Genomic DNA, 23,934 nt, shown 5'->3' with positions numbered 1-23,934 from the left:
TAGGCTTGTTCAACTTTATGTGGCTGTCGCAAGAAGCGTCAGCCGGATGAAGTCAAAGTACCGCGAGAGCGATTCGTGAAATCATACGGAGGAGTTTGCTTTTAAATCGCTCTCGCGGAACCTTGACGTCATCCGGCTGACGGTTCTTGCGGCGCCGCATGTAGTCAAACAAACCTGAAGACTGCATCGATCAGTGGTTAGTGGGTGGAGCTAATGACTCAGTTCCGCGCAGTGCATTCTGGTTAATTGAGTCCATCAAAGACCGTTACGAAAATTCCGGTCACTATCAATCTAATAATCGAAATCGTGCAAAATTTTTTTTTGTAAAATGCAAAATGGACATAAATTACCCGTGATAACAGGCCTAAATGTCTAGATTGGCCTTCCACTTTAAATATTTTTTGAATGATAGAGCCAAAGTCAAAAAGCATTAGGTTGTGCCCCGCTCTACCCTACACATCAAATGCAAATGTAACGATTTAAATTACATATAAAGTCCATTCAGAGATGCGAATAGATGCAAATTTCGCACAGGGCGATACGAATGCCGTGAATCGGGTGGTATTCACGCACTATTCGCTCAAACACGTCTTCGCAGAAGTTGAAAATATTCAACTCGCATGAAAACTGACACAAAGTTACATCCCACGAGTAATCTAAAGTGAGGAACGCAATGTTTCGTGTTTGGTGTGTACGCAGCACTACCGTATTTTCCGAACTATAAGTGGCACTGGAGTCGCACCAATCAAAAATTCGTCAGACGAAATAACATATAACTCACAGTGGACTATACGTGGCATTTATTTATAAAATTATTTCACAAAATCCGTGCTGAAGAACCCACATTTCAACTAAACAATAGCACACAGAACAGCCGTCTGAATAGGTGTTTGTACGTAATTGTAACATTATTAGTTATTTACTTGATAAACAATAGCATACAGAACATACCTGGAAGGCTAAAGAGGATAAATTAACCAAACAAGCCACAAGCATCAAGTTTGCGGACTCGTCATTCAACATCACTGAATCCACTGAATTACATAAATACTGGAGCAGCATATAGCGGCCTCTCATGGCTGCAGATGGTAATGGTCTCATAAATGTCAAAATTCATTCATACAGACTTACAAGGCGCTCCTGAGAATAAGACGCAGCACCAGCCAAAATATGAAAAAACGCGACTTATTGTCCGGAAAATACAATACATTGCAAAGTTTTGTGTGAGAACAATTTCTGAGATTGGAGAAGACAATAATGTTGTAATTGACACAACTAGCTACCAACTAGCAGAGTAGTGTGCACACAAACACAAAAACCAAGTCTTCGAACGTGTGCTTCAGTCTTGCAGTGCAAGCAAGCGGAAGGTAATAAGTCTCTTTGAGTTTACTTCTATCTGTCTTCTGCCTTTAAGCATGACAAATGCAGCACAGGATTAGCGCAGCTTTACACCTGCTAGCCTGTGGGTCGGCGGGAGCTCTCTGGTGTCTTTGCGCTGATAAGTGATCAGGACCTGATCCAGTGACGATTCACCGGCTGTAGCCGTTAGACCTGCGGGCCGATGGCCTTCAGCTTTAAAGACCTCCACCAAGCGTTGGAGGATTTAAAGAGTTAGAGAGCATGTCTAACTCACCCCCGTGCACAAGTTTGATTTGCTAAACTGTTTTCCGGGAGGATGAACAAATTTGCGAAAATAGGTGCGAGAGAGTTTGTTATGGAGCTGGATGATTTGTAATCAGGGCCTGTGGCTTGCGATTAATACCTGGGCGCTCGATCCCGCATAAGCTGGAGTCTGTATGTGCATCCGAGGGCATGCCACAGGCTTGGATGGTGTACGCACACTTTAAAAGTTTTCTGTTCAATACTGCATAATTCGCTCTCTCTCTTCATTTCCTGCAGAGTCGAGCGCCATAGGAAACAAGGAGAGAGAACAGTAATGGAGCAACCAGCAGAGATAAAGAATAACATTATGCTGGTGGCCAAAAAACACATACAGAAAAGCTAATCCAATTGTTCCTGTTGTTTAACATAGAGGCCCAGGTGTGTCCATTTATGCATTTAAGTTCAATTCAATGTTTGTTATAGCATGTATAGTATGTTTATTTTCTTCATTTGTAAGAGACGAAATTGATAGAAAAATAAGAGCCGTGGCTGTGAATAGGAGCCTTGGTGACTATATAAGCAACGTGAGTTCGAGTTCGGCTTGGATCTTACTCGAGAGTAAATTCACTTTTTGTCCTTTCAACTAACCTTACCTATAAAAGTGGCACCTTTAAACAAATGAGAACAGAAACGTGTCATATAATTCAAATTAAGGCCCACTCTAATAACCCAAAGACGCTTGCCAAACAAATCATGCATGGAGGGACAGATTTACACGCGTACGCGCTCTCTCGCTCCCGCCATTAGCAGAACTGTCTCGCACCTGTCTGGGCCCGCTGTATTAATGGGAACTGAGGTAGTTTGTGGGTAAACTGTTCATTTACTTCAGATACACAGAATGGGTGGGTGTACATCTGGACCATTGAACTGCCATTGCGATGGGAATCGCATCCATCTATTGTCTCCTTTGTGTTACTTACCATCTCCACAGAGACAGATTTACAAACCCTTTGTGCTGTTAGCCTGACACGGCCGTTCATTAGTATGCACATTTTTAAAATGAGATCTGGCACTCGGGTACGCAAAACTTTTCTTGGCACTTTAATCAAAAGTTTGCATGAAATAAAAAGCCAATGTGCTATAAAACTTAAAACTAAAATTGTGTCATTTGTATTTCTCTATAAAATCAGGACATTTTGAGTGAATCAAATTTAAAAGTATGAGGGGACGAAACATGCAGTGTTATTATTGGTTTATATTTTACTCCGTCTGTTGGGGCGTGATGCTGTCAGCACAAGAGCCATTTTAGAAGTGGATAGGTATTACCTTTTAATAAAAGATTTTGAAAACAAGCATTTGCCTAGAAAACAGCCTGCACAGATGTAAACAAAGTAAACAGTGTCTGCAGTGATTACATTACAAAACGTTAAACATTTAATAATAAAATATCTAAAATAAAATAGTATCTTAAATGGCAAAACGACATAGAGAAAACTTAAACAGTCTCTCCATAAAACGTGATTATGTGATCGCATGATTCAATGCATAATCAGCCAAAGTCCGCATATTTACAGTATGCGTGGGCTGCATTTTTTAAATACGCAACACTTTCGTCGCATAAATTGCAGATTTCATCTCGCAAAATATGCATAATCTTGCATGATTTCATAATCCTTGCATTTCCGTAGCAAAAAGACATATTTATATATTACGGCTGGGTATTGGCAAGAGCCTCAATATACGATACATATCACGATACATGGATCATGGAAAATTTTGCGATACATTGCAATACTTTTTCTCTTGTTTTTATCAAAAATGGAAAAAATAGAGCTGAATTAAAAAAAAAAAACGTTGAAAAGCTGCAGGTGTTTTTAAATTTTCTGCCATTTTCTCACTCCCGCTAAATTCAGAGACATTGGCCGAACGGCTGTATATGAACGACAACTGGACAGCGACAACTACAGCAGCGGCGGAGGAGGTTGTTTGACGCACACAGAAGGATTTGATGGGATTGAAATACCGAAACACTATCGCGAAAAAAACCCACGATAGTTAGCTGTATCGATATTTTCGCACAGCCCTAATATATATCTTAGCTGAAAATTGAAAAGTGTTGCATTTACTTCACATATATATACAATAAACATCAATGAAAAGCTGCAAAAAGTTTTTGCTAGTTAACGCAGTTTTTGTAGGTTCCCGCAATTTTGGCAAGTTCACGCAATTTCATTGCATAAGATTGAATAAATATCCCGCATTTTTTAAGAAAATGTGGCTCAAGATCAAGGATTTCTGCTCACAACAATAAAAAAAAAACTCACGCTTTTTCTGAAAGGAATGATTTAATATGTATGCCTCAGTACAATAACTGTATAGTGCACTAGATTTATAGACCGTTTCATTACGTTGTCACAGTTACGCGCCTGAACCGAAGTGAATTTCCGGTCTGTATTTATTTATTTATCTGTCTGGATAGTGGCATAGGGCTGGGACAACGCGTCAACGTCATTGGCGACGTCAACACAAAAAAATACGTAGACGCAAAATATGCACGTCGATTCGTCAGACCCAAAATGGCGGCGCGGTAGAGTAGTAGCAACGCGAGTGGCTCCAGTCCACGCCGGTTTCCCACAGCAAGTGTGAGCAGTGCGTAAGCGGCGCATGTTTTTTCAGCACCCACGTTAACAAGCATGCACCCCACCGCATGAGCAGCCCGAGCTCGCGGCGCTATTTTTGCTGCACTGCTCACGCTCAGTTAAAGTGACAGTGCTTTGTTTATGGTTTAAATGCTCAGAATGATCAAATTAATCGTTAGATTAATCAATGCACCGAAAAAATAATTGCAAGATTAATTGTTTAAAAAATAATCGTTTATCCCAGCCCTATAGTGGCATAAATGATCTCTGAAACAAATACCTTGTGGAAAATAAAGATGAGGGGAAACGATGAGCATAGATCACAGCTGTGCGGAGAGGTTTGGCAGCCAGGCAAGAATTCAAGGACATTGTATAGTTAACATTGTATACATTAATTTTACACAGTAACCTTACCTTAGTGTAAAAGTTGTTACGGATTAGATATGATATGTGAATGAAGATAATTTACTTGTCATTTATTTCCCTTATAAACAGAAATAAACTACTGTAAGGACTCTGGTGTTATTGATTCTAAGTGGAAGTCTACCGAATGTTGCGTTTAGTCCACAAAAACCATTTGTTTATGTTGTTGCTGCTGAAACCGTCTATAAGCACAATAAATAGGCTTCTAAGTAGATAAAAGCTTCTGGACAAAGGTAAAAAATGCAAAACATGGAAGACTCACTGCAACAATCCACAGCACTGTGATGTTTACAAAGTTTGTATCTTCTCTTGCTTACAGCAACAGACATAATACTGATCATCAATCATTCGGTGAACTAACGAAACTCAAATAAACAAATACACTCGGGCATACACGTGCAAACAATGGGCACTCACCTCTTGGGTTTAGTTATAGATGACTGCACTTGAGCTTGTGTGCGTGCACGTGCACATGTAACACCCACACATCATCTATCAAACCCATGGCCTAAGCAAACACGTGCTCCGCACAAGAGCTTTAAAGTGGTGAACACTCTTTAACTCGCCATAATTACAATAAATCTGAATGCTGACCATCTTTCATCCACATAGAACATTAAATTGGTCAATTGGGTTATTTGAACTTCATTCAGCTTGTGCTGGCATTGAACAACTTGGCTCCTAAAGATCCAAACTGCCATCTTGGTTTCTAACAAATTGCTTCGTGTCTGGGCAATATGGTGTGTTAGCACTTAATGACCATAATGAATACAATATTGACAAAGAAAATTGAGTGAAAGCTGTCAGTCCAAACAATCTACTAACCTCCTGCATTACAGCTTAAATCGGCATTTGGTCACATGAGCAAGGACAATGAAAATACATGTTTACTTGTCAACCTAAATGGGAAAATACAATAGATAATTTTTTGATGCTTTTATTACTATAAATTACTATAGACTAATCTTACTCCAAACCCTAAAACTTAACTGTAACAGTATTTTTACAGTATTGTGTACAGCAGTGGTTCTTAAACTGGTGGATGCAGATGGAACCAGCATGGCCAAAGTTGAATGATATTTAATTAAATACAGAATATTTAATAAATTTTGTGTAATTAAACAAAGAAATAAGACTAGAACCCAAAAGAATTGATGTTACAGAAATTAATATGTTAGAAGTTTGATGAATGATTTTATTCAAAATGGCTACAAAACGATGCAAGGAATTAGAGACTGACTGGTCTACAGTATGGTAGGGGTGTAACGATACACGTATTCATACCGATCAGTTTCGGTACAGGACTTCCAGTTTGTTGCACAGGTGTACCGAATGGTATTTTTAAAGGGGACATTTCACAAGAATTTTTTAAGATGTCAAATAAATCTTTGGTGTCCTCAGAGTACATGTGAAGCTTTAGCTCAAAATACCATATAGATAATTTATAATAATATGTTAAAATTGCCCATTTGTAGGTGTGAGCAAAAATGTGCCGTTTTTGGGTGTGTTTTTTTAAATGCAAATGAACTTATCTCTGTACTAAATGGCAGTGCCGTGGTTGGATAGTGCAGATTAAGAGGCGGTATTATCCCCTTCTGACATCACAAGGGAGCCAAATTTCAATGACCTATTTTTTCACATGCTTGCAGAGAATGGTTTAGCAAAACTAAGTTACTGGGTTGATCTTTATCACGTTTTTTAGGTTGATAAAAGCACTGGGGACCAATGATAGCACTTAAACATGAAAAAAAAACATGGCTTTTCATGATATGTCCCCTTTAACAGTAGGCTTCACGTTTTTTTACGTGCTGAAAATACTTCACATCCGAGTTCCCACGGGAACACATTAAGTGGCGGACCACAAGTTCGTTTAGCAAAGTCACTAAATCCGAATGCATTTTTCATTCCACTGCGCCACTTTTGCATTGATTTTCTGTGTCAACATGCACTAGATGGATATGTTCGATTGTTATGCGTGTCGCACATTTTTTTGCAGCTTTCTGCAAATAAGCGTCAAGTTTTAAGATGCAGTGTCAAGGCTTCAGACTAACTTTTTTCACCAGGAGCAAAGTGGCCCCAACTGAAAATTTTAGGGGCACAACCAGAATATTTAGGGGCACACACCGTAAATCAACATGCTAACCAAATATTCACATTTCTACTAATTTCCACTGTATTACTAATAAATACTTTAATGATAGATGCAGAATATACAATGTGCTGTTTTAAATTCAGTGTCACATCACAAAAAAAGGTCAAATTTACTAGTCGCACTGCGACTGGATGTAAAATTCTGTGGCACACTCTCAAATTTTGGTGGCAAAAATTTTAACTGGCACAGCCCTTTTTGAGTGAGGGGTTGGTGAAAAGGTGATATACACCTTTAAATTAATATAACTCTGGCATTTTTTTTTTGTCTAGAAGCCTAATTTTGGTTTTAATTTTGGTAATTCTTTGTTTTAAAGAAGACACTTCAACGTTTTTTAGGGAAGTGTCTGGAGGTGAAAATATTCATTTTTTTTAAAAGCAGTTTAAATTTATTTGTAATAAATAAAAATGCAATATAGTATATTTTTAATACATAACATTGTAAAAAAAAACTGAGGTTTGTGCTGGTTTGCTTTGAGGTTTGCTGCCTACTTGTGTCACAAATGAATAAATTACAGTTACTGCATTATTATTACTGCTAAAAGGTTTTGAAATATGAAAACTACATTCTTAGACATTTCCAACAATATATTGTTTGTCGTGATAGATTAACATTTACATAGAAAATATTGAAATAAACGTAGGTGTCCCGCTCACGGGACAGCGCCAATTAACGGGTTAAACCAAGCAGGTGTTTTATTTAAAAATCTGTTTAAAATATGTAAACTGTTTTTACCATATGTAATATATGTAAAGTGTTTACCAATGTTAATTATGACAAGTCATTTTATGTTTTGCATTTATAACCCTTAATTGCACCAAAACTGAACCAAACGTGCATACAAACCTTAGTATGTACCGAACTGTGAATTTTGTGTACCATTACACCCCTACCATACGGTACACATTTAAACATATCCTATTTATAAACTGTTTTTCAGGGTTAGGACCTCCACATATTTCTCTTAAGTGAAGTCTAATCATATATTTATAGTAGGGATGCACGATAATTTGCATGCGATATAATGCGCATCTCGTCAGTAAAGCCAGTTCCTTGATTAGTAAATCGCCATCACCTGCTATTCAGATGGAGCAGCATTTACTATGCAAAGCCGTAGTTCACTGACCAGCTGGGAAACATCGCAGGCAATAAGTCTGCTATAATTAATGCACAATTGCCACAACTGTCAGTGAACTACAGCTTTATGTAGTAAATGGCGATCCGGAGATGGCGATTTACTTCTAATCATGGAACCGGCTTCACTGACGAGATGCGCAATGACAATTACATGCAAATTACAGCGCATCCCTAATTTATATAATAAGCAGGTCTTACCAAAGTCTGTGTGTGAGGACATCCAGCCAATAACTTTAAGAGAGACCAAAGCAAGAAGTCCAGAGCCCACGAATGAGCCGATGCCAGAGAAGAAGAAGAACAAGCCCATTATAGCGCTTTGCATAGAGCGCGGGGCCTCAGAGTACGCAAACTCCAAACCTGCAAACACAAGCAGATGCAGAAATCAATGATCAACATCTTAAATACATGATCAAAATCTCAAATGCCCTACAAGGAACTACACACATACACAAACTATACACAAAAGCAGTAACATAATTTGGTGGATGACAAGATTGAAAAATGACACACAAACAGCAAATTCATTTTTAAAAGCTTCGCTGCATACAGATACAAGTGTGCATATACACAAAGGAAAAATGACTAAACTGACTAAATTGTCCCAGCTGAAAGCTAAATGTTGTTTATATGCATATGCTGTCAGGGATGTTTTATCAGCTGATTCACTAAAGAAATTATGCAAATCAGAAAAACTAAACATCCTGCAGACCAGTTCTGCGTGCAATACCCCTTTCCTCCATTATCTGAATTACAACTACAGTTAACAGATAATGTGCACGGTAATCTAATTTAGACTTAAACTCTATCATCACATACTTTCCTCGAACAGTGTTGATTTTTCCAGGCAAACAGCACAGACTTTTGAGGTATAATAAACCATGTGCATATAAAGGAGGACGCATTTGCTTGTAAACGCATGCTAATGACTTGTTATGACTATAGCAGTGCTGAACCACCATATATAGTACCTGGTTAAGTAGGACTGACAAAATACCCATGTTTTTGCACTGAAACTGTTGAATAAATTTCACCCCACAGTGTAACACAGACAACAAAACCTCTTCATAGACATCCTGCCAAAACGTGGCATTAAACCACCACAGCACGTCTGAAGGTGGTGTGTCCTTACACACGTAACGCTCAGCTGAAGGCCTGGCAGCAAAATGATTCAGAAACACCTACTTCAGTGCCAAAATCAGCATTCATCTCAAAATATTTACTGAGAGAGTGAGAGAGAAAAAGAAAGGGAGAGAAAGAGAGAGCGAGAGAGAGAAAAGGAGGGGAAATGATAGTGCTGAGTCTGAGAAATCAAAGATAAAGTAGTTCAGGAGAGATAGAGGATGAATAAAGGATGTAGAAGAAGAAGATCAAATCGCTATCTTTGACCCCGAGTGGTGGCTGCCTGCTGGCTGACATTGATAATTTCATGGCGCCTCAAACTTGTCATTTTCAAAATTATGGCTTGTGGGCACAACTGTCAGACTCGTTTACTGAGCCCGGTTAGGCCATGAATCTTCTCAGTGATACATGGATAGATACAGAGAGAAAGGAGAGAGCAGGAGAAAAACAGCTGAGAAGAAGAGGGAGGGATGCGACAAACACAGCAAAGGAGAAAGCTTCTAATCCCATCCCACAATCCCACGCTGGCGCCCTCACAGAAGCCTGCGCTGAAAGCAACACGCATCATTAAGAGACGTGAGAAGGGAAGGGGCGGAGAGAAAAAAAATGGAAGCGATAGAGATGTGGAGGAACGTGTCTGCTCTATTACAGTGTTTACAGCTGTCTTCAGGTACGGTTGACCTTTTCCAAGTGTTGTTTGTATCAGCAAGAGTGTGTCTGCAGTGCCAGACGTTTAAAGCTTGAAGGGATGCAGAAATGCTATTAATACAGCCGTAGCCATTAAAATGTATACAGACTGTAAATATATGGAGAGTTCAGATGCAAAACCCTTTAAAGGACAAGTTTGGTATTTTACACTTAAAGCCCTGTTTTCAGATTGTTTATGATGAAATAGAACGGTTTTGACTGAAATTTGGATATATGATGCTGGCCCGAGAATTTTTGGGTGTTTGTTGTTTCACCTCCCACCTCTACAATGGGTGTATGGTGCACAGGAACAATCCTTTATAAAATGCATTAAACTTTCATTTACAAAGACCTGAAACTCACCGAGTGGTTAGGGGTGTTTACTGATGTGCTCACACAGAAATCGCTGCAAAAGATGCTTTCCAACAGGTTTTATCATAGTTTTTGTCCAACTCCATTGACTTGTATTAGATGTGCTGTGAGGTACGGTATTACTCTGCCGCAGATAGCGTTGTTTGTATTCTTGTAATTGGCAAAGGTGAATTATCGCCACCAACTGGGCTGTAGTGTTTATTATTTAAGCTCTCAACGGAAGAATATACGGGTGTGAGGCGTTTGGAAAAATAGGTCCACAAGTTTACAACGAATGCTAAAACACCTGTTGGAGGGCATCTTTTGCGGCCATTTTTGTGTGAGCATATCAGTGAACACCCCTGAACACTCGGTGAGTTTCACGTCTTTGTAAATGAAAGTTTAATGCATTTTAGGAAGAATAGTTCCAGTGCACCTATCCAGCCATTCTAGAGGTGGGAGGTGATACAACAGAAACCGAAAATTTCATCATAAACAATCTGAAAACAGGGCTTTAAATGTAAAATATCGAACTTGTCCTTTAAGTGCGTCTGACATGTTTTCTTGTAAATAATTTTTTAAAGTAATTTTCTTTTAATGCCAATGAAAAATATAATTAGTCAGTACTTCAGTTTATTGGTATTTAACAAATTTGACTGTTTTTCGCTGCAAAACCCTCTAAATGCATGCAAAAATCCCCACTACTAAAAAAGTCCTTAGTCACTCTTAACTCTCCTTTGAATAAAGGTAAAAGGCTCAAAAATTCAGTCGATATCCTTATATATTCTGTAAACCTCCATTATGATCTCAATTGCTAATATCATTATCTTATTTTGGTCAGAGGTGGCATTCAGCAGCTGAGCTGTTTAAATATAATCCTGAAACATTTTACTTTTGTTTTGAAAAACATTTTTGATTTCCTATGTTTAGTTATTTATATGATGTGAATCACTGGGCTTTTTACACCTGGCCACTTCAAATGCCCTACTAACGCACACCTAACCAGTCAAAAGTCTTAAAATAACCACCAGAGCAATATCTTAGCAATGTCTGTGGTAACCATGGTTTAAGAGAAATAATTGACACTGGTCCTTTAAATTATTAAAAAAGAATTAAATATGTCAGGAATAATTGAAAAAGGGCTGTTGAATTATTTGAAAAGAATGCACACCCAATGTGGGAAATACACTGCTGGTGTACATTATGTAAGGAATAATTGACGACGGGCCGTTGAATTATAAGAAAATAATGTACACCCAAGGTGGTAATGCGGCACGATGTGAAGCAGAGTTACACCGTGGGTGTGCATTATTTTTGAATAATTCAAAGGACTGGAGTCAATTATTCCACGGTTCCCACAGACAGTGCTCTGGTGCCTATTTTAAGACATTTGACAAGTTAGGTGTGTGGCAATGATATAATGCAGCAGCTGAAAATAGTCCCCTTAGTATCTTTCAATAGCAGGGGACTATTTTCGGACACTACGTAATATCATTGCGCCTCCTGCAGCCATGTTACGGCAGCAAAGTCCTTGATTATTACGCCAGAATAAAAGTATAGTTACTAGCCATATCCGTCTAGAAAAACGCAACTTTTAATTTTACGCCGGTCTTAGTATACGATCTAACTACAGAAGAGACAAGTTTTTAATAGGAAAAATATCAAAACTCTTTGGTTATTTTTGAGAACGATGCTAATGGTCTAATCAGATTCAATGGATTGTGCTAAGCTATGCTAAAAGTCCTACCGCCAGACCCAGAGATCAGCTAAATGTATTCCAAAATGATAAGATTCAAATGTTTAACTCTAGGGGAGCTGGAAAATTATTCCAAAAAAGTGGAGTGTCCCTTTAAATAATTCAAAGGACTGGAGTCAATTATTACGCTTACGCCATGGTTACCACAAACATTGCTCTGGACATTTGACATGTAAGGTGTGTGTTTGACGGTACATTCACACGAGCCGAAAGCGTCAACGGTTGACGGAAGGCTTGTCTGAAGCGTAGCCAACAGCCAATCATAGTGACTGCAGCACATGCTCCGGTCTTTCATAAACGTAATTGGCTGACTCTGCCTAAGTTATTTGCATAAGGCAATCTGATTGGCTGACACATGCGTTGCCGCTTAATAAGTTGAGAAGTGTTCAACTTCTGCCGCGAGCAACGGCACTGACGCCACGCCGACAGATCCACAATTTTAGTTCGGCCATTAAAAGTGAATAGGCCCCATGTGAATGTACCATTACAGAAAAATAACATTTCTCAACCAATCAGAATAAAGCGTTCAACAGGCCTGTGGTATAACTGAAAATAATTGGCTTTGCATCGTGACGCATCATCACCTTGGGTATTCATTATTTTCAAATTATTCAAATGGTCAGTCCTTACATAATGAATAATATTAGCATTTTGTGTGGAAATAGAAGATAGGACTAATATCCGTGTAGTCACATTTATGTGGTCGAGTGTGGAAAATGGAAAAGTTTTAAAAAATCCCATAAGAGAAATCCCATGTAGTGACCAGGTGTAAAAAGGCCCAGTGTTACCTAACGCATTAAACGCTATGGGCCGAAGCATGAAGTGTTACCCTTTGCACCACACAGCACCCAGGTCAAGTAGAGTTGAAATATAAAGAACAATGATTGAAAAGTGCCAAATGGTACAACTTTCTCTTTGGAACACAAAATGAGATAATTTTATGAATATTCAATGGTGATCTCAATACAAAAGCAGTACATTATGACTCACTTTAACACTTAATAAAGCACTCAAGAGTGTCAGCAAGTGTATGTTAGTATGTGCGGTCACTTTACCAATGTATGGTTAAAAAATGATCTGTGAGCCACACGGTTTCTTGCTGACACTCTTGGGTGGTTTATTAAGCGTTAAAGTGAGTCATAACGTACTGCCATTGTCCTGAATTCACCCAACCATATATTCATTAAATGATCCCCTTTTGTGTTACGCACGTGTACTCTTTCTTGGTAAGCCGCAGTCTCGTAAATCCACCCTTCTGTGCTGCTATCTACAGCGCTTTTCATGCGGAGGTCAGAGCGGTCCATGACGCCTCCATTGAAGCCTTGACGGAAGTTATGTAAAAGAACCTTAAGAGGCCTGAATAATAACTGACCGCTAATGCGCAAGCTTTGTTTTCTTCTTTAAAGTAACAATAAGAGCATGCAGGTTAATAGAGGAAAAACCTAAATCCTACAGTCTTAATGTTGTAAGCATGGCAACAGGAAACTAATGACCGTGCCTTGTGCAATATCACACAAAGAAAAAAGAAAAGCTGACCTTTTCTAGCTTCAAAGCTGAATTATTAAAAAACTCCCAAACTTTAATTTGGAATATTCCTGTTTTATTTTTCCCCTCGCTAAGTTTAGCAGTGGTCTCTGAAAACAACATTAGCCTTTAACATTTTTTGGAGAGAACCATATACAATTAAACTTCCCAACGGTGAAAAGGCTCAGTTAGACTATCAAGAATGTCCCCTTATTCAGAGCACACACATATATAGTCTCTGCAGGTGGCGTGTGTGTGCACGCAAATGCGTCTTTACAAAAATGCGACTCCTGAATCAACTCTCGCCTTCCGCTGTCATCGGACAGCCCGCGACAAAGCGAGCCGGCAGTGAACTCCATTAGGATTTATTCAAACAGAATAGGGCCAAAGGAGGGAAATTTCCAGAGACATTTGTCACATTTCTTGTCATCCGATTTTCTTTAGATTCCCCAGAGGTTGATATATAGCATTGAGCCTTAATTTTTAAGGGTTCTCTCTGCTATGGGAAAGCATTTGCATTTCATGAGAGGACTGGGACATGGGAGGCCTGGGGTGAGATGGAGAGTTTGGAGACTCAAGTATGAAAGTGTGTCAGCACACTGCCGCACAGTCATGAAGTTATTCAAGATAAACCAGTGTTTAGTTGCAGCTGCAGTCACTTTAAATATTAGTCTGCTTGCTTAAAGTAGTAGAAGAGCTCTTTTTCCTAAAAGCTAGTGCCAAGATAATCGGTTTTAAACTGACAGGTAAGCTTCTGAATAATCTTCTGAATTAGCATGTTAGCATCACTCTTAAAGCAAAACACGTAAGATATTAATTTAAAGGTCCCGTTCTTCCTGTGTTTTGAAGCTTTAATTGTGTTTACAGTGCGCAATATAACATGTTTTTAAACAATTTTTTTTTTACATTTTAATTATCTCTATAGCGCTTTTCAAGTCTTTCTTGTTCTATGAAGTCCCTCCTTTAGAAATACGTAATGAGTTCTGATTGTGTAGTTTGTTAAGTGTATTGTGGTTCGACAGCAGCTTAGCTTATCAGAGCCATTTGAGCCAAAGCTGGCGACCGATGTATTCCTGTGGGCGGAGTTTAGTCAAAAAACTGTTCTACTGACGTCATTAATGCAGGAAATAGAGGGCCGTAGTCCAAACCGGCCCGTTGCTGTAAGCTTTGAAAGGGAAATTCTGTTGAAGAAAATATATCGCCTGGCAGTGAACTTTGAGCTTGATCATTTTTCAGGTATTATTTATGCTATTATAGCAACATTACACATTAACTAAAGTTTGAAAAATGGGATCAGGAAAAACTGGAGCTTTAAAGGACTAGTAACCAAAAAAATCTAAATTCTGTTGTATGTACTTTTATTCATCTCCATGTAATCATATAAGACTCATATGACTTTTACCTTGTGCTGGTCACACTTGAAAGGCATCTACATTTAAAGTCCCCATAAAACGAAAGTAGCGATTGTCTTATTTTCCCAGTTGTGACATATATCCAAGTGAAACGGCTTCTGAAATGAATAAAAAGGTAGGGCTGGACTTGAATTCATCCATCCAGAACTGATTGGATCCTTGGGTCTTCCCAGGCCCAACCCAACCTACTTGAAGTAAGATAAGATTGTTTCGAGGAGGAGAGGACTTGCACTTTTGCATTGATTAAAGAATATGAGGGCACATGAATAAAAAAATTAATCTTACAGATGTATCATTTGTAAAAAAAAATACCACAATTTTCCAAAATTTTAATTTCATTGTGACTTTAAATTGAAACTAACTCTTTCCCCGCCGGCGTTTTTTTTTTTAAAAGTTGCCAGCCCACGGCAGCATTTTTCATGATTTTCACAAAAGTTTAATGCCTTAAAGAAAATGTTCTTCTTTAAATATATAAACAAACAATTTAACAAATGAAAGAACAGACCCTCTGCTTTAAAAAAAGAGTTTCATCCTACCTTCATTAGTTCTCTTTTTATCACTTCTCAAATGTGTAGGTTTCTTCAAAAACACCCAATTTTGAGCAAAAAGCTGAGATAATTCAATTTTTGTGAAGGACTTCTGATGGAGATCAGATGCATAGCGATCTTTAAAACATACACAGAGTTCTTTCTTTTTCACGTGAGGCGCTACTTCCGGGTTGTATAAGTTGCGGAAGTGCTGGAAATCCTGGTGGATAATAGCGGTATTGCCGAAAGCCAGAAATTCTCGTCATTGGCAGGGAAGCGTTTTCTCTTAATTGACGAGTTAAATCGTCAATGGTGGGAAAAGAATTAAAACTGACAATCCTTTTTTTAAATATTGCAGTGTTTATTATAAACAATTTATCCGTGTGGGTCATTATCATTTTTTTTTATAAACTTTAATCAAAATCTGAAAATGTCCTTCCGCTCACTTGTGGCCAGGGGTTGCCAAGTCCGCTGTTTTCCTATGGAATCGGGTTACATTAACTCTTTCATCGGGTTACTTTATCACTTGCCATTGACAAGTTAACTCGTCAATTAAGCGAAAACGCTTCCCTGCCAATGACGAGTATTTCCGGCTTTCCGCAATACCGCAACTTATAAAATCCAGAAGTATCGCCCTGGGGCAAACAGCTGTATGTCCGTGCAAGTTTTGAGGATCGCTCTGAATCTGATCTCTTTCAAAAGTACTTCACAAAAATTTTATTATCTCAGCATTTTGCTAAAATTTTTTTTTTAAAGAAACCTACCCATACTTGAGAGGTGATAAAAAGAGAACTGATAAAGGTAGGATGAAATGTTTTTTTTTTTTAAGCAGAGGGTCTGTTCTTTCATTTGATATATTGTAAGTTCATATATTTTAAGAGCAACTGGAAGGCATTAAAAATGCTGGGGCTGGCAACTTTTTAAAAATGCTGGAGTAGAAAGAGTTAATACGGTAGCTTTCAGGCTGTTTTTACATGTCCACAGGTTGGATCGACCTCAATAATGTGCTATTTAGCCCTGTGAATGAGAATTTTAGCTTATGAGCCCAGCCACAAATGGAGATTTTACCCCTAATTGCGTTTTTTCTTTATTGGAGAACCTCACCCTTGAAAGCGATTGGGCTAGTTTTGGGGTAGTTATGAGTGGTAATTAGGTGGGTTTTGCTGTGAAAACCTGACAACCGTGCTTGTGGCAATCCTTCTCCAATGACAATAGTTGAAAGTACAACTGGCATTCTGTTGTGAGTTCCATTTCTGAACAAAACACACACTTTTCTATATCCAATCAGTTTACAGTAGAAATCACAAGCCATGCCTACTATATTAATTGTGTGATACTGTAGGTTTTGTTGTTCATACAAAGCTATCAAACAGCTTTGTGACTCTTTACTAATGTGAGAGTAATATGGACAATTTTATGATACTTTTGTGAAATGTTTGTACCCTTGAAAGCTCCCCATTTATATCATGTAATATTTATGTGTAGAAAAAAATATCGAAAAATCAACCCCAGCTGTCCCTGGGACAGCATCTGGCATGTAAATGATGACAGAACATTTATTTTTGGAAATGTATTTAAGAATCTGCTTTGAAGTTTTCATGAAAATATGATATGCAAAAATAAAATGATGACAGGCTTTTTACTAAATTTGTTGTTAGCACAGCACTGCGTAAAACTGATCCCTGGTCACATCTGTCCTCCAAATCATTCATCTTCAGAAGTAAAATGGCTTATTTAAGAAAATAAGAGCAAATGTGGCACAGAAACCTCATCTTCATCATTCCACTGGGTGACATTCTATTCAGCGTCTTTAATCTTAATAGTTGTGATGCTGTCTTCGCACCTCTCCAATTTCTTTATCATTTCACAGCTGGCTGTGATCAGAAAACGTCGGGCTGCTTCTTGTATTGATTTTCATAGCTTGATGGCTCTCTTCAGGCCTAAAAAGTGCCTGTGCAGATAGCGTCTTATAGCTTTCCACAATACTCCAACCCCTGGAGATGTGATGGAGGGGTGGAAGATTACACTTAGCCTTCCCCATCTCCTCATTCTGGAAATTCAATCAGGGGCCGCTACGTCCACTGTGGACATATTATTGCAACAGCGCTGTGCCTCTTTCTTTCAATTTTTCAGTCCGCAGATAAAAAATGAAATGAAGATGTTAACTGTTAGGGACAGCCACTATCCCCATAAGAAAGTAGAATAAAGGCAGGAGTAAAAAGGATAAGGCTTGTTTCTTTTAGAGCAGCCTGCTGCGCTAACAGAAAGAGAGTTTTAAGATGTCTCTGTTTTGTACTTATTTGTCTCTTGAAACCTTCTTGGAAACATATTTTTCAAGACACACGCCTCATATGTTCTTTTCAACCAGAAAAGTATTTTATTAGGAAGCCATCGCTCATTGGTTTCTTATGAAAGACCTTGACAGTCCTTACAGGTCATGTAATTTAAAGCACCATGGGTAACAATCTAACCTTAAAGAGCGTCTCTAAAGGGGTACAGGAGAAATCCAGTAATCAGCAGTATTATGTTCTCTACAATTCTATATGATGGGAGAGTGTTTTTCCTGCTTGGCCAAATGCTACTTATTAGTCTTGCTGGTTCATAAAGACTAGGAAGGGGGACTGTGCAGCCTTTGATTTACTCTGTGCGTGAAATAGGTGTGAAATTACCAGTGTGGTGCGTGTCCCTAGGAGGAAAAAGGTAATATTTAAACACGACCTTGGAAGAAAACACAAAGGGGCGGAAATACAATGGTGTTCTTGGGGAGCAAAACACAAAGCAAAATTTGTATTATGCGAATAAGCGAATGGACACACACAGGTGCACACAAACACTTGAACAGTGTGACTACCAGTGAACGAATGACTCTTATAAGGTGGTTCTGAAAAACTCTTCCGTCTAAAATGGCTCACTTACTAAATCAGTTGGAGCAGTTAGCTGAATTAGCAGATGATTATCTCACTTTGCTGCAAGTCCTTACAAAGCATGATCATTCAATCAGTGTAAAACAGCGGTTTAGTCATGAGATCATCAAGCAAACACGAAAGGCTAACACAACAGTGAAAGAAAGCAAATTGCTACTACCGTATTTTCTAGACTATGGGCTCTATCTTACACCCGGCGCAATGCAGTGCAATATGCGACGCAAGTGTCTTTTGCTAGTTTCCACCCTGCGCAATTATCATTTTCATGTTTAGCGCCATGTTGTTTAAATAGCAAATGCATTTGCGCCCATGGGCGTTCTGGTCTGAAAACAAGGTGTGTACAGGCGCATTGTTGGCGCGTTGCTATTTTGAGGCAACTAAAATAGACTAGGCCATTGAACAACAAAAACCTGCTCTAAAGTCTCAAGTCAATGGCGCAATATGTTTTTTGTTATTTAAAGAGCACATTAGTAATATGTGCCTATAAAGGGGACAACAACGTGGGTTTGCTTATCACACACATGAATGCGCAGCAGCACATAAAGGACATTAAAGGATTGAATGTAAAAGAGTATTATGGGGTCTCTTGGACATAAATGAGGACCAATTATGAGATGTTAGAAGGCGCAAAGAGCTGCTTCACCTGTAGCCTGGTAAGTAAATAAATGCTTTGCTTTAAACAAATGCATTTGTTTTTAAATGTTTTTTTTTTAAATGCTACCTCACGGATTTATTGTATATGATGACTCTGTACCTGTGGATATGGTGAGATGAGAAACATTTTTAAGTAATGCTTAAAAAAAACCTGACACTGTCCAAGTGCTGAAACGTGCGGAGAGCCGTTTGTAAATTCATTATCTCCTGTTTCTAACAAATAAAGCATTTTTAGAGTACAAACCTTTTCTTACATACTTGTAAATTATTTTTTGATGATATTGGATAGCCATACATTTAAAGCAATTAAAAGCCTACTTTTTACTTCCATGACCAAAAGTGGATTCGGACATGCCCGTTTAGACGTTATGATGTGCGCTTTAGACAATGTGCTTAGATCGTTAAAATAGGGCCCTATAAGTCACACTTTTTTCATAGTATGAATTACCTTTAACATATGAACCAAGAGACAATATTACCGTCTACACCCGCGAGAGTCCGCTGCAATATATGCTGCTCCTGTATTTATGTAATTCAATGAATTCAGTCATGTGGAATGACGAACCTGCGAATGTGATGCGCATTGGCTTGTTCTGTTCATTTAGCCTATTCAACCTTCCAGGTATGTTCATTATCCTATTGTGTAAATAACTGTTTGTATTACATTAACGTATGGACACTGATTCATCCTGCTGTTCTGTGCTATTGTTTAGTTGAATAACTTGACTTTCCAGATTAAATGTCTGTTTCTAAATAAATGTGACGTATAGTCCACTGCAAATTTTATGTTTTTTTCTCTTCATGACGCATTTTTGATTGATGTGACTTATACTCCGGAGCAACTTATAGTCTGAAAAATATGGTACAAACTAAACAGCTTTGTTACTTACTGATTGGCTGTTCATAAAGTGTTGCTGTAATACATGATTAAAACTAAAAATGTGTTTCCAAAACTAGCATGCTTTTGTTAAGTGTATAAACTACAGTATGTGGCATAATGTATGTTTTTTTTGGTCATATTTTGTAGACAGATCAAGTCATTTACTGCTTTCTACATAACATCACTCTAATGTAAAAAGCATTTTGTGGAAATACAACCTTGATATCTTTAATACTGACAGAGTAAGATCATGTCAGAGATTGGAAGTAACGTGAAATCAAAGTTTGATGCTCTTAATCTCATAATACGATTATGAGACTTTAGCCTGGATTTCACACACCGGGGCACAAATGGTTAGGATAAATGATTTGGGTCTGCCTGAAAATTCCTTGCGATTCTCATCATGACAGAAACTGCTAAGTATTGTACGGTAGATCCCAGTATTGATTGCAGACACAATGATAACAGAAGTCAGCCCACACTGCAATAAGTGCAAAGTCTGTGTTAAGGCTTATATTAAATGTGTTCTCAGTTTATGACACCACAGAAAAAGTGTAATATTAACCAACCAGCCAAAATTATATAAATAAAAAAAACTCAGCTCTCAAATGCTGGGGGCGTGTCCACGGTCTGCGCTGAAACCTTGCCCACTCGCAAGAAAGCTGCTGTCTCTTTTAACTTTCAAATACTGCTTAAACCTGAATGGATGCTCGCGATTGTATTAGAGGCGGAGCCATGCTCATGGCTCCAGTGTGTCATCAAGCCACCATTTTAGCTCCGCCCAAATAATGCTGAACACAGAAAGGTTGAAAAACTGTTTAACGGTGTAACTCCACAATTCAGTCCTATATAGTTCACAGACCTGTAAAGCGTTTCAGCAATACATTTCTAACATTGTGTTTAGAAACAATTCTCTGAAGTTACTTTACACCGACTTTATTTCTATGCTAAGAGATTTAGTCCCATTTAATCTTTAAAAAAAATCATCTCTAGCACACTTGCTCTCTTAGACTTTCTTGTATTCAAGTAGAATATGTAGAGATGTTTTCCTTGCCCATCTTAACTGCGCAACTGAAATAAAGTATCGCCAAGCGTCGATCGATCGGCACTGATTGATATGGCCGAGGATTCCTTACTAAGCAATTTCAGCTACGGCTTAGACAAGAGCAGCAACACAAAAGCATGGCTGAGGGGAGATCACTGCAGTTTTTAAAGGACATGCATTGATTAGTGCGGTCATTAGGACAGATAAAAGACACTATGGAAAAAAACTCAACAATACACAGAAGAGACCAAGAGCTTAAATACACATTAAACAAACTGAAAACAATTTACAACAATTGTACATAGTATCTTATCATAGCTATTTTATCAAATGTGTCATATGTGACCCTGCCTGTGAAAACCCAGCTTAAGTTATTTTTTTAGATTTACTGTTTTCCACATAAAATCATCCTATATAATGTAAAAAAAAAGTAGTAGAGTTAGGTTAAATATTGTAAAAGATTTAAATCAATGTGAAATCAATTATTAAAATCAAACTTTGATGCACCAAATCGCATTATAAGACTTTAGCCTGGATTTCACAGTAAGGGTAGTCACATATTAATAGATCCAGTTTATACTTGGTTTATACTTTATAAATACGCTTTTTAATGTATATTTTCAGACCCACTTTTAATAGATCTGCAACAGAACAATCACACCACGCCAAACCTGCCAAAGGTGAACACAACCTAATTTTCTGAACACAAAATTATTTTCTAAACAAACACTTTCATTTTAATAAGAAAGTAAGTTACAAAACAGGTAATTGAGAAATCACCATAGTTTGACATTACAACAAGGAGAACATTACCATATGACCGCCCACCCACATTAACATATCACCCCTCTATTCAGTGCCCAGCAACTTGACCCAGCCTGATGAACTACCGCATGAATTACACAAGCAGGTCAGCATTCAAGATGTACTTCGAATTTTTCTGAGTGTTTGTTGTTTGCTGTTGGGATAATGCCGGTTATAACCCTGAGGAATTATATGACCCTATCCTAGGATTAATTAACATATTAAGTACCATGTGAAAAGTCTCAGAACCACCTACCTGCAATACTAGCAAAGACTTCACTGACGCCAATAAGGAAGTATTGAGGCACCTGCCACCATATAGCCAGATCTGCTGCATAGTAGGTAGCTTCAGCGATGGTCTGCTGGATGGGATCTTGTGTGTGGATGATCTCCAGCCTCTTTGTTTCCAAAATGCCTGAAAGGAGCAAAATTGAAGGACAGAGAGATGAATGGATACATATCTCATACCTGAGAATTTGCAGTAAGCTAATTGGTTCCTCTGGGTTTAAGTGCATCGAATAGTGGCAGACTTTTATATCTCCTAGGGTGATTAATCGCCCGGTATTTGACCATTTTAAAACCATCAAGGAGTCATTTTGAAATGATTTGACCATTATTATCAACTACGTCTGCTCGGCTCTCTTTTTCATTCTTGTTTCAGATCCAAAGTGTACTGATGATGTCATTAAAGAATAGTGGACATTTGCTGTTTGCAAATAATTTTAAAAGGTAAATTTTAAGTAAATATTATGCAGAATTATTTGCATTTGCTATTATTAAATTGATTTATATTATATAAAATCAATATTATATCTACCAACACCGCATTCTAAAAAATATTAGCTATAAAAATACAATTTAAATCTGTATGTGTGCATGTTTTTGGCTCAGTGGGGCTGAGCATCAGATGTATGCATGTCTGAACAGAAAAAGGGAATGTAACAGTAAATGAAAAAGGTACAAACAGTCCATTAATGGATTAAATGTCAGGTCAATAGCAGCGCTTCATGCAGGTTAAAAACAGATTATCTTACACACACACACACACACACACACACACACACACACACAATTACATCAGCTAGGTTTTAGCAGGTAATCAGAGAGGGTGACAGAAACAGAGATTGCCAGATTGGTCTATCTAACAGCATGATCCAATAATAACCACGTTTCAGACCTCCATTCAGATAAACTTATTGTGAATCTTTGAAACCTTCCATCACAGATTTACACGTAACCCTGTATTTGATACGTGCAGTGTTTCCTGCAGCACTACTGATCTGCAATGCTTCATCATTGCTAAATCTACAGCACCTGCAGTCAAAGAAATCATATTCAACTTTCAGTCGAAATTGAAAGCAATGAGATATAAAGATCATGAACTGTGAAATTATAACACATCTTTGTATTGCATTGCCTTCGATGGCTGCACTCAAACACAGTGTTACAGACAGTACCCGGTTCATTTATTAAATCAGCCAAAAAAGTACTAAACATCTCGATATATCACTCATATGATTCACTGAATCAGTCAGAAAAGATGCTGAATTGAACTCTTAGGTAAATTCTGAAGAGAAAGTTTTGTAAAATATTAAAGATTGCTGTTGCAAATTCTGCCGATTTTGATGTTATACAGCTGGTTAGCATAGATAAGGGTTTGTTGAGTGAAAGCATACATTTACATTATACATTGACATTTCTGCATTTGGCAGATGATTTATTCAAAGCTTACAGAGTATAAGCTGTAAAGAATGGGCTGACAATTACAAAGCAGTTAGTGATGTTTAAAATGCTATTCACAATTTAACAATAACAACAATAACTACATTAGCATCCACAGCACACCACTGTACAATACCAATAATATTACAATAATTGACTTATGCAGAACAATATTTGTGCACTAAACCCTTAAATAGCATTAACTAACACTGTAGATTTTTTTATAAAAACATATCAATTGTTTCAATGTCATTGAACATTCAAATATATGGTTCTTGTTGCATTTGCGTGGCTCTAACCAGCGGATGTCCTCAACACACTGCATTTTACCACAATTTCACAGTACAGTGACAATAAAGATCATCTTGTATATCTTATCTCTAAAGGGACAATAGACCCTTTGCAAACACGTGACCTAGACCACGTGACGACGCCATGCTGGACGGCAAAATCACTGACGCACTAGGTTGATTAGTAATAGACGAGCGGGATTTTTGATTAGTTTTAAACAGTTTAAATATATATTTCACTAAAATACATGGCTTCTTATATTAAGGAAGTTGCTGTGCCGTTATCGGT

The 23,934-nt window shown here is 38.0% G+C and overlaps 1 protein-coding gene across 1 annotated transcript in view; it reads right to left on the bottom strand.

Moving 5' to 3' along the window:
• Positions 1-23,934, bottom strand: part of slc15a4 (solute carrier family 15 member 4) — a 73,142-nt gene that overhangs the window by 16,836 nt on the left and 32,372 nt on the right. Inside the window, exons 7-8 of the mRNA XM_055167355.2 lie at positions 21,890-22,048; positions 8,149-8,307 (exon numbers count right to left, since the gene is read on the bottom strand). Of these exons, the coding sequence (XP_055023330.1) occupies positions 8,149-8,307; positions 21,890-22,048 (318 nt within the window). The remainder of the gene's footprint in view (positions 1-8,148; positions 8,308-21,889; positions 22,049-23,934) is intronic.

This window comes from Misgurnus anguillicaudatus, chromosome 5 (genome assembly GCF_027580225.2).
Source record: "Misgurnus anguillicaudatus chromosome 5, ASM2758022v2, whole genome shotgun sequence".
In the NCBI taxonomy this organism is placed as follows: Eukaryota; Metazoa; Chordata; class Actinopteri; order Cypriniformes; family Cobitidae; genus Misgurnus; species Misgurnus anguillicaudatus.
Note: the sequence above shows the minus strand (reverse complement) of the source record. Positions and strands in the feature narration are given on the sequence as shown.